This window comes from Colias croceus, chromosome 25 (genome assembly GCF_905220415.1).
Source record: "Colias croceus chromosome 25, ilColCroc2.1".
Taxonomy (NCBI): Eukaryota; Metazoa; Arthropoda; class Insecta; order Lepidoptera; family Pieridae; genus Colias; species Colias croceus.
The window spans coordinates 5,972,479-5,985,154 of record NC_059561.1 but is presented as its reverse complement, the minus strand read 5'-3'; the positions used below and the strand labels follow the sequence as shown (position 1 = coordinate 5,985,154).

At 30.6% G+C, this 12,676-nt stretch overlaps 2 protein-coding genes across 3 annotated transcripts in view; both read right to left on the bottom strand.

Moving 5' to 3' along the window:
* LOC123703193 (putative ferric-chelate reductase 1 homolog) overlaps positions 1 to 7,565 on the bottom strand; it is a 29,225-nt gene extending 21,660 nt beyond the window's left edge. For both annotated transcript variants that reach the window (XM_045651116.1, XM_045651117.1), the window contains exon 1: positions 7,288 to 7,565. The gene's annotated coding sequence lies outside the window, so the exon portion shown is untranslated. The remainder of the gene's footprint in view (positions 1 to 7,287) is intronic.
* A 4,079-nt stretch (positions 7,566 to 11,644) lies between these two features.
* LOC123703062 (pikachurin-like) overlaps positions 11,645 to 12,676 on the bottom strand; it is a 145,350-nt gene continuing 144,318 nt past the window's right edge. The window contains exon 18 of the mRNA XM_045650938.1: positions 11,645 to 11,852. Coding sequence (XP_045506894.1) covers positions 11,692 to 11,852 — 161 coding nt within the window. The 3' untranslated portion in view covers positions 11,645 to 11,691. The remainder of the gene's footprint in view (positions 11,853 to 12,676) is intronic.

Here is a 12,676-nt window from a genome sequence, read left to right as displayed (position 1 = left end):
AAATAACTAATATGATACAGTACAAGGGGCTTCTACCAGTCTACGAGAAAAGAAAAGCGAATTATTTTGTTTTTAATGTAAGCTAAAATTCCTATGAAGGTGTAGGATAAATAATCCACTATGCTGTCCAAGTGCAGGTAACTTATAATCATCTGTCATTGATTTTTGATTCGTAGTAAATTACAGGGATAATGTTTTAATATTTTTATGGATTTTCGAAAAATATGCAATTGAGTTAGATTTCTAAAACCCCCTGTACAAAGTATAAGGATAGCATACAAATATAGAACTTAAAACCCGTCTAGAAAATTCTAAGCTAAATTGGAAATACTTGTGTACGCTGACCTACATTCCTCGTGTTACCTATTTGCTAAGTTCGATTCAAGTTATTCCACATTTAGTTTAAGCAGCAAATATTGAAGTTTCAATTTAACTTCAAAACAGTTCGACTTAAATAAAATTTTTGCATTCGATAAATGAAATTTTTATTAATAAAAATCTTTTAAATATACATCCACATATATATATAATACTATTGTACGTGTGTATTATGTACTTAAATTCACTCATTGCTTTCAACTATTCGTTTAAATTGTAGAGAAAGGAAAACCTTTCTATGTGTACCTACAATAAAGTAAACAATTTGCAGTTATAATTGTTTGTCGAGTGACATATCAACTTTCTTCTTTCTTTGGTAAAATAAATAAATCATAACTTATATTTTTAGAAGTCTTTTTTATATAAATAAATAAACATTAAACATATCTATTTCTATGGAAAATTCAAATGTATCAAAATTACGATTTGCTGTCGTCACGTTGTTTATTCTTCATTGATAATAAGATATTGTTATATTATTAAATAAGATCATACGTGGTTTCCGGATAAAACAAAGATTACTTATTGTATACGTAGTATATTATTATTAGTCTGTGCTTATACATACATATGGTGTTCGGATAACAGAAGCATTCGAAGCTCATTTGTCACACAACCTTTTGATTTGAATGCCAATCTAGTTTTACCTTATATACAAACGGATATATAATCACGCTTTCCTAATTTATTAACACCCTTTTATTACCTTACTCTTATCTCTATGTATGTAACCCTAACCGACTCCTTTAGACTCGATTTTGACCCACTTTAAAAGGACAGATTTCATTCAAACTTTGTAGCCCTAACAAAAATCAGTGACGAAGCAATAATTTTACCAATTTGAAGTGTGTTTTTTCTATTTTTATGTGCAATAAAAATACTAATAATAGTATATCTTTATTAAATCAATGTTTCATTCGTCATACTATATTATATACGGCTAACAGATAATATTAAATTCCAATATATTACGTGTTCCGATGAGAAGCGGAACGCGTTGATATCTTTCCCACGCGACTCATTTCCTTAGCGTATAATTTTAAATGTAACCTTAGTTATTGTGTTATATTAATTACTAATAATTACTCGGTTATAATATAGTTAAAAATTGCATAAAACGTAATAGGTTTTAATAGATATATTTTTTATTTGACTTCATTGAATGCTATAGCAGATAGCTCTATTATCTGATTGTCAGACCATATTTCTTTAGATTCATTGTTACATATAAGGTGTATTTACCATCTACTGGTAAATAAACATTTTTATATTATGTATGTGGATAGTAAAATAACTAATATTACTAGTAGGGAAGTACCTGTGTAAATATTAGAGATTATAATATATGATTCGATTCATTTATATATCTCTTTCATTCTATTTATGTTACAATTTAAATCTAAATGTATACTAGGTTTAAGAATAGGTCATAATTTACTCTAAAAAATAAGTCCTTCACAACGTGTGCCGGGCCAGCTAGCACCTACCTATTGTATGAAGTGTTGAAAATAATTCTTTTTACTAAGTTAATGATGACGAAGCACAAAAATAATAGAATTTTGGTGTTCTACTACCAGATAATATATGTAATACTATACTAGTAGTAGAACTACGATTCATTTTTTTAGAGCTCTTTTATAAATAATGTAAACATTGCACAATATTATGGCATCTTGTTAATCTTATTATCCATTATAAAAACGTGAGAATTTGTTTTATTGTTCAAGATCTTATTCTTTTATAAATTGTCTCACATCCATATAATATATTATAATATTTACATAGTTACAAAAAAATGTAAAAAGGTATCTACTGCATATATTATATATTATACCTAATGAAAAATATCCACTGCGTTGAATATTCATTAATCATTTATTTTTTATTTTAACAAAACTGTTGTGAGGTCGAAGTAATCGAAATCTATTTAGCCATTGAGAATTTATAACAAAATTAACACTAAGATGAAAACTGAAAACCTAGTAGCCTCCTTTTCGATTGCCGACATACAAAACAACCTGTATATGAACTGTATAATGTATTATTTGTGTAAAATCTCCTTTAAACTCGATTTTGACCCCATTTTAAACGGACAGATTTAATTCAAACAATGTAAACTTAAGATCGGTGACAAAGAACAATTTCATGAATTTATCTTACAGCAGCGTTTTAGTTTCTTAAACTACATTTATTATTTTAATCCACGTACTCGTAAGGTCAATTCAGATCTATTAGGTAAGTGACAATCTCGGCCAGGGCCCTGTGACGTCACTGTACCGGTTCTTAAGCAAGCGTTGTTTAGTATGCTGTAAGCATTGCAATCGATCATTTTTCACCTGCTTTCTTGAGTTAATCGGTGTCGTATGTTTGGAAAATACCGGTCCGTTATATGATTTATTCGTTTTAATCTACCAGCGGTCAGCCCCGGCCTCGCTCGTGGTACATATTTACGTTTTTTCTCCATAAGAACCATCCTCGTACTTCAAGGAATATAATAAAAAAAGAATTATCGAAATCGGTGCACCCGTTTACGCGTGATGCCGTTACCAAGGGAAATAGAGATTCATTTTTATATATAGAGATGAAATGTATATATGGTAGAATTGTTTTAATATGTTATGTACAGGTTAACCTAAAATGAACGAATAAATATGTCGAAAAACTTACTGTAAGAATGTTCTTGCATCACAAATTTCATAAACGTTCATAAAATATTTTTCCAATCTAATATAATAAACACGCAAGCACGCAAAATAGAGTGAGTTAAGAGTTCTATTTGAGAAGGAAATACCCACGGGACTTTCCAAGACAAGAATCTTCGGTATCTTCCTCGTATCAATTACATACGGGACACGGTATCGGAAGTTAAATCCGAAATTATTGCATAAAATAACAATGTTGATAAACAATGTAGCCTTTTATGTACTAATAAATAAGAGTTTCCCGTTCGGGAGTGTCAACTTAATTTCTCAGTGTATTAACAAGAAAAAAAAAAACTAACGTGAAATTATTGTCAAATTGTTATATATAGCACATTTCCCTCACCGATTGGAGCAGTGATGTTGTGGATTTTCTACCGGATAAGTGTAATGCAATGATAATGAGTTAATTAGGGTCAGTCATGTTTTGGAAGTGCAAATATTTTAATAAATTTCTTAATTATTTTATTTTCAAGGTGCACATTTAGTGAGGATAATTAAATAATTAAATAAGCATTTGTTTTTATTAACACATTAAATTTTTAATTGCTAAGTATGTAATATAGTAAAAACAGCTTTATACTGGACGCCCCCGAATGGTCGTAGAAGGAAAGGTCGTCCCCCTGAATCGTGGAAGAGATCCATGGTTGCTGAACTAAACTAAACTAAACTGAAAATCAGTGCAGCAACACATTTTAAATAATGGTTGCTGCTTTGCTGACGGGGAGTCCTTTTTGCCTCCATTACTATCTTTTTTTTTCTGTTTTGTGTATTAATTACTAAGAGTTACATGGTGGCAAATAAAACGATTTCTATTTCTATTCTATTTCTAAATAAAACCGGCCTGTCGTGGCAAGAAGTCAAAGCAAATGCAAAAGCCCAAAATCGACGTGACTGGAAAAAGTTTACTGAGGCCCTATCTATGCTCCTCGAGGAGTTAAAGGAACAATCATCAAGTATGTAGGTACTAGTAAGTGACATTTTAAATCCGACCGCCATAGATATATAATTTATCAATCCTAGATATAATTTGATAATTCTCTCTTCCTCACAAGTTCTCTTTTTAGAGTAACACTAGCTTACCGCCCGCGGCTTCGCCCGCTTTGTCTAAAACCTAATAAATTATATACCTTCCTCTTGAATCACTCTATCTATTAAAACCGCATCAAAATCCGTTGCGTAGTTTTAAAGATTTAAGCATACAAAGGGACATAGGGAGTAGGGACAGGGAAAGCGACTTTGTTTTATACATACTAGGTATGTAGTGATAGTGATTTGAACATTTTGCTTATCGCCGAAATTTCTTTCATTCAATTAATCTTACTCTAAGGAAATTGAACACTCGATCGAGTCTTAGATATATGTATAACACAAGTCACGGAATAACTGGTCTTAAGGCCGCAAGTAATAAAAAGCTATGATCGTTCGAGGTCACATTTTTTAGGACTGAGTACTGACCTTACAGGCCTTTGTGATAGATTCCGGTTTTTCTGCATGTTCAGAGTCAAATAAGAAATAGAATTTAATTGTCATAATAGCACAGATAATATAATAGGTACTGTACGTAGGTACTAGTATAATAGTAAGTTATGTTTACTTAAAAGTTACAATGTGATGGGTATTGGACAGTAAGTAGATACCTACTCTCCTACTTCTACTCCTATCAATCAAAAGAAATAATTTTCTTTTCGTATTTTATATTAACGCCACTAAAATCTATACTAATATTATAATGCTGAAGTTTGTTTGTTTGTTTGAACGCGCTTATCTCAGGAACTAATGGTCCGATTTGAAAAATTCTTTCGGTGAAAAAATAGCCCATTTATCGAGGAAGGTTATATTATGTATATCATCACGCTGAGACTTACAGGAGCGGAGCACTGCGGGTAAAACCACGGAGCACAGCTATTAACAAGATAATGTCACTTTTGCCATATGCTTACAAAAATATAAAAAAAAAACGAAAACAGCGACTGAGTAGGTATGTTTCCGCTAAGCGATTTAGTTTCTTGTGTGTAATTTAAGCTTTATTTAAGTATCAGGGTCTATCTGATGTTCTCTCTCATAAAATATGTTATTTGTGACTCTTCACGATGATGAACCATTAAAATTTCCTAAAAAAAAGTAACCTAAACGAAAACGCACTATAGCTTATTTCGAAAAAATGTAATAATTTGTCTTACGTGTTTATTTACACAATCCTTTTGAAAGTAAATAGACAACGCTATTGAAAAAAATTGTAGTAAATCTTATCGTTTTTTTTTATTCCTATATGAATCTCAATTATGGCAGCATCGTTTATAGTGCGTTATATGGTAACCATAAACACGAATAATTTGAACACTATCTCGGTTTCCTACCTACATCCTTGACGCTGGTCCCACGGTGAACGCTTGTCTCAACTTTCATGGCCATAGCGTGAGTAATACAAAAGTTTGTTGTGTTTTTCGTTTAGTGTTTTTTGTATGGTAATTTATTTAAAGATAAGTAGTTATTAAGTATGCTAAAATTCGCTAATTCTCTACTCTTTTTGGTAGAGGTTGTTTATAGATTCGAAATTTATAATTACGTGTTTTGGATAAGATTTTTAATGACTTTATATATTCGATCAATAACACTTTATATGTAAATGCAAATTTCAAGCGAATTGGTGCAGTAGTTTTTGTGTGAGAAGACACATTACATTCAACTTTATACATATACCTAATTAATTTCGTCAATTTAATATTACCAGAATACACAATAATGCAACTTTCTCATAAGAACGATGATACTCATAGGATAGGTGTAGGACGTTCTAGCAGTAGATTAATTTGTTTACCCAAAAGTTAACCTTTGGTAGGTAAACCAGTTTCTTTGAACTAACAGAATATCACTCGTTCTTTCTACCAAATAGCTCTAGTTTGACCATAGATTACTAAATACATTGTAACACCTACGTTTGACTCAAACTATAGCTCCATATTTTTGTTACGTTCATTATTATAGCGTGAAAGAATTCGATTGCAATTTTCTTCAAATGTTGGGCTTAACATTAACGTATAAATTTTCCATTTGTTTCTACTAGTTAGCTACCTACCTATGAGAAATAGAAAATGTTTACTGTTTCTAAGAAACACTATCAGAAACAGAATGGTAAATAGCAAGTGAATGTTATCATGATTTTCGGATTAACATTAAACTGCGAAAAACAAAAGTTAGGTACGGCCTTTGCGACGGGTGCTTGCAAATTGGTCACAACAACTTGACAGAAGGCTTTCGTCACGCTGTCAGAGCAACAGACGTGTCAATGACATCTTCGCTTGAATAAATCGCTTGTTTTCCATTTATGTTATTATCTATGTGGTACTTTATGAGGGTCTTATCAAGATACAAGTTGAACTAGGTAACTACCTATTACCATATTACTATAGACTTCGCTCATAGGTAGATACCTACCTACCTACAAAAAATATACTAAAAAAATAATAATCTAAAAATACCTACTACCTAGGTCCTAGGTGCCTACCTGTTTTGTCCATCCATACAATATACATGTAATGTAACCTACATACGTACTTAATATACGTACCTATTAAAAATTAAAATTCATCAATATTGGTTGAGCGGTAAACGCTTAGGTAAACGCGTGAGGTTACAAACGTTTATACAGTTGTTATTATAGTATGCTAATATCAAATTCCTACATACGTTAAAATTTTGTTGTTATTCGTATCTAGGTGTGGCATACAGTATAATTTATTGTAAATGCCTCGAAGACGGAAGACACGCAATAAACGTTGAGGTTGAACCTGTGGGTTGAACCTTACAGTTAGTACCTACACTTACCTACTACCTACCTAGGTATTATACGGATATTTTTGCACTAATAATAATAATTCAATATACCTACCTACCTATAGATATTTAAATATCCTGTACATATTGAATCTAGTTCATTGTAGGTATTAACTTATTATGTTAGCTATAAATTCATACAACATTTAATTCATTTTCTTATTTCAACCATGTACATCAAAAATAACACGAATATAATAATAAATAATCTAACAGGATGAAGTTTCAAAGGTATTTTTTATTAAAAATAAATTTAAATATGTTCGAAATCGGAAATCAAACATCCGTCCTACTTTTCAAATGTCGTTAATTGGTTTTTTAAAAGTAAGCATTTATTAGAGTTATTTATAAAAGTAAAATGAACATTACTTACAGAATAAATTATCCAGTTATATAAAAAAGTTTCCAAACAATTTCTCACACACTTTTCACGAAGTAACACCCGAGGAATGTTAACGAATGTATTATTGGTAGTTCTTAAACAAAACAAAATACTGCTTATTTGTACGTATAGTGCAAACAATACTCAATAATTATTATCATTCAGTATGTAAATATCTCGTCACTGCGTAAAAAGTTTTTAAAGTTTCGAAATATTCGAGACAAATCCGTAACACAACCACCTTCCTCTCTAAAGGAACGCAAACTGGATATAAAACTATTCAAGTCACTCAAGTGACAGATGAATGTAAACTGACAGTTCTGTTAGTGAGGGACAACGATATGTTTCTATCGCGGTCGTGTGGGACCGGTAAAGTAATTTATTAAGCTAGTGCCACAACTGCGATTTTATAACAAGCATTTTAAAAACGGTGGTTCCTCAACTTGTGCTTTTTTATGAATAATAAAAGGAAAAAATGAGTAGAGGTACTATTTATTGGTTTTGTAACACTTTTATTTATCTGGACGTAGGTATTTCAAAATATCATTATAGAGAATACTTATATAATATACTCTGACACCTTATTAAAACAATGGATGAGGTGCTCGATTAAAATATTTTCTTGCAAGTAAACATAATCTTGTCAGTGTTATGTAAAAAAAATCTAGTAGTCTGAACAATCGTCGATTAAATTACTCGCTAGTGTGTCAGCATATTAAAATCCACTACGCATTGGGTTTACCCCGCGGCATATTGTATGAATCATTTTCAGTTATCAAAGAAATTAATTCAGTTCTGTCGTTTGCAATTTATTGATATGTTTGATAGTTTTACAATTAATGATGTCATGCATTCAATTGTCTTTCCTAATTCCTGAATGACGCCATTGTTTTATACTAATATTATACAGCTGAAGAGTTTGTTTGTTTGTTTGGCTTTGGAAGCGCTAATCTCAAGAACTACTGGTCCGATTCAAAACATTATTTTATCCAACACGGATAGCCCATTTTTTTATTGATCTATAAATCTTTATTTTAACAAATTTTCGCCAAACAGCTGTAGATCAGTTTGTTGGCGATGAAGGGGGAAGGCTATATGCTAATCACGCTTAGACCAACAGAAGCGGAGCCACGCGGTCGAAACCGCGGAGCGCAGCTAGTACACAATAAAAATATAACGTAGCGCCATGTAATGTAAAAGTGAGAGTAAATATGCGAAAGCATTTGTTTTATTCAGTTTTATTGACCTATATTTTTTACAATCTAAATCCTTGGTTTTACCCCCTAGCTCTATCGAGGCTATGAGTAATAAATTAACATAATATTTAAAATATGGTCCGTGACGCAAAACTTCCGCAAAATTTTATAATTTGTTCACTTTAAGAATTTACTTCTGTATAAACTGTGTAAATAGATGTAAGGTGGAAGAGACTATTCTCCACAACACAGGGAATCCTAGTGTGGAGATTAGTGCATTGTATTATCTACAAAATGTTTAAGTAGGTAACAATAAAGATTTTTGTATTTTTTTGTACTTATTTTTACATATTATTAGTAAAGGTTGAAGAGTAATGAAAAAAAAGTCAATTTTTTTTGACCTTCCTGCCTACATTTTGTCATAATACATAAGAAATATTTATAAGTACTTACCTTGAATACCACATGTATTTAATGAACCAATACAGTAAAACGGGCAATAAAACACAAAAAACATATTTTAGTGATATAATTTTGTACAAATAACGGCGTATATTACATCGGACAGGTTCACATACAAAACTAATTCTACCGAAGCTAGTCGTTCTAATCGCCCTGGGCCTGGGTTATATTGAAATGTTTTTTTTTCAGTAACAAAACTTTCTTTAAAATACGTATATGTTGTTTATCAATTGACTATCAACGATGTAGGTTAATTCACAAAAAAAAAACTTGTTACACTATCTGCTCATAATTATGTATTCTCAAAAAAAAAATGGCGCATCAACGTTTTCTTCTCAAAAAACTATGCAGTCATTTTTTTTTAATTTGTTCAATTATGCATATGACGTTGATGTTGTATTATTGCAAATGACTATATATGTCGATTTAAAATTAATTTCAGTTTTATTTATTTTTTGATTAATAAAAAAGGTTTAGGATTATCTGAAGTTTAGGTAAAATATGTGTAAAAGGTTGTTATGATTTATCAATTTAACCCAGGCATGAAACGGCGTTATTGAGATATAATTCTAGGACTCAAAATAAATGAAACAAAAAGCTTTTAAATATTCAAGCGGTCACCAAAAGTTGAACATTAAATGCAGTAAAAGGTCTGAAAGAGAAAATTTAGTACAAAAATTGGAAAAATCGTTAAAAAAATTAGGAACTAGGAACTGTTAGTCAGACAAAAAATCTATAGACTACATAATCTCAATAACGCCCTTCAAAATATACACTTTCATAATAAATAAACACTCAAACCGTCTAATAAATAAATATTAAATATACATAATTGTTATTTATGAGATCATTTCTATATAGTATTAAACAAACAGACTAGATTCATATTTGGTAAGTGTTATTTGAGTATCATTATACAATATTTTATGAACAACATTATAATATGGTATAGTCAAGTGTATTGGAGTCATTAGAAATGTGGGTAGTTTGGACATTTGTGAATGTATTTGAATTTAGAATATTCGAGATTTAAAAAATGCACGTGTCATTCAAGAATATCTTCCGACTGGTGAATCATGTATTGATTAAACATTTTTTAAATTATTCATATCAAGAAAAAAATCTATTTCTTACACATATTATCAGTAGTTAAGTATATAGTAAATAAATGTAAATAATCAAAGAATAAATATGTACTTAATATTGTAACCATACTATATGTACATAAATGAATAGGTACAATCATGCAATCCAACAAAATTTTAACTACCCTCCAACAATGACTCCAAAACACTAATTCAAAATTAAACAATTTTTTGGTCGTTTCGATTAGACATTTTTGTTCATTCATTTCGTGAACAATGAAGAAAGCGTGGGAGATATTTAAATTAAATAAATGCAAAAAATCACAAAGATATGTTATAGAAACAATTTTAACCCTGTGGATTTATTAATTGACAAATTAGTGATAACAGTGGGATTTGAGGAATGCGTATAAAATTTATTAAGCATTTTATTATACATATATAGGTTTTTTGCAAAATATAAGCGTTTAATTTTATATAGTTTTATAAATTAAAGACATTATTATAGAATTAAAGAAAAAAAAAATTTTGTCTGATGTTTCGAAAATTTTTTGTAATTTTTTCCGGATAATAGATAGCATTGGAAATCCTTGTAATGTCTTCAATTTCTAAAATCACATTAAACACGATACAATATTAACGTTTTAAGGTATTTTCAAAGACTTACTTAAAAATAATTAAGACAAAATAAATGCATTTCCTACAGAACAGTTCTGTAACATTACAATATATTTGAGTGAAACGGAAGCGAAGCATAAATAAAAAACAGGGCTACGCTTAATATAGAAGCTCAGTAATACCGAATACTATTAATTATCTACTTACATACGTTCTAAAACACGTTTATGCAAAAATTCAATACAAATGCTATTACGTGTACATACTAGTTTATAAATATAGCGCGTATAAACGGGACGACGTCACGGGTCGTGCCGTCTCACTCTAACACTCTGAACCAGATACGCTAGAGTGAGACAGCTATCTGTTCATACGCCACACTCTTATATAACAAGTCGTGTCTATAGATAATTGAAACTATATTTTTGTAAACGGAAAGAACGCGTGCGAATCACTTGTACGACTATATTTAATTTTATAACATTACAAATAGGTTTTTTTATCTACTAGATAGTAAAGCACTTCGAAAAGTTACATTGTACGTAAATAATAACGCCAAGGGGAAGGTCGCGATACAGATAATAAATTGACTAATGGTACAGATAAAATAATTTTATTGCCTCCGATGTTTGAATTGATATGTTTTCGCGGAGTTGGGTTATAATAGGGTACTTGATTAAATATTTCAGCCTTTATAATTTGTTATTATCTTTTATTAATAATGTAACCATGTGCTAGGGAATAAACTGAATAAAATATTTATTAAATGCCGCCAAATCGATATTGAGCAGTCTGCAATGGTTGTGACGTCACATTACTCAAACAAATATGTACGCTTGAAATTTTATAATCGTTTTAATTGTATGATATATTTACAGATTTATTATTAATAGGCATTCTCATCAGTGATATTAAAAATCGTTCATTTAAATTATAGAACACTTAAAAATAAATTAATAATAAAAAATTTTTTCGCAAGTACCCTCTTCCAAAAAAAAATCAATAATATATTTTTTTGGTTATTAATATTATTTTCACGGTGTGCATCGTCCGACATTATTCGTTATAGTGTGGGGTAGTTTTGAAAGTGTTAATGGTATATCGAAATCGCCGCTCAGTGATATTTGTGAGACGCAACCGATCAGACCGGATTTGTAGCGGTTGTTCGTATTGATCTCTATGGACGGTAGACCACCTGCAAATAATTCAATTAAATATTATTTATTTGTAATTAAAAAATAATCAAGTAAGGGCCAACAACATAATTTCTGGATCGAGTTTGTAGGTTTCTAGTTAAAATTGAACTAATTATCCAGAAATTATGAAACTGCATGAAAATATCTATCAAAAAATAAAAAAAGGCGTGGACACAAAAACCATATAAAAACAAATTGTTATTTTTACAACGTCGAATGCAATTTAGGTTTAAAAAAAATTGATAACCGACCTATATCAATCCTATCTGTTTTTGGTAAGGTATTTGAAAGTCTTATCTGCCCAATTATCACTTCCCATATCAAACAATCGGTCAGCAGGTTTCAGCATGGTTTCACAAAAAATAGATCCACCAGCACAAATCTTCTACTTTATCTCGAATGTCTTGTAGAGGCTGTTGAAGCGCATACTTGTGTTGACGTCATATACACAGATTTCTGCAAGGCATTCGATAAAGTTGATCACAATATATTGATCCAAAAGTTACACAACATAGGTATTGGCGGTGGTCTGTTGGGATGGTTTTCGAGTTATCTTTTGGGTCGCTATTCTAGAGTAGTGGTAAACGGTTTTGCCTCTGAGCCCTTTTCAACTAAATCCGGAGTTCCACAAGGGTCCCACTTAGGCCCCATTTTATTTAATATATTCATAAATGACCTCCCACTTAACTTAAAGTACTCAAAAATATTTTTATTTGCAGATGACCTTAAAATTCTGAGAACAATTAAATCAACCACTGATAGTACTCTTCTCCAAAAGGACATAAACTCTTTGGCAGAATGGTGTAACATCAACAAAATGAAA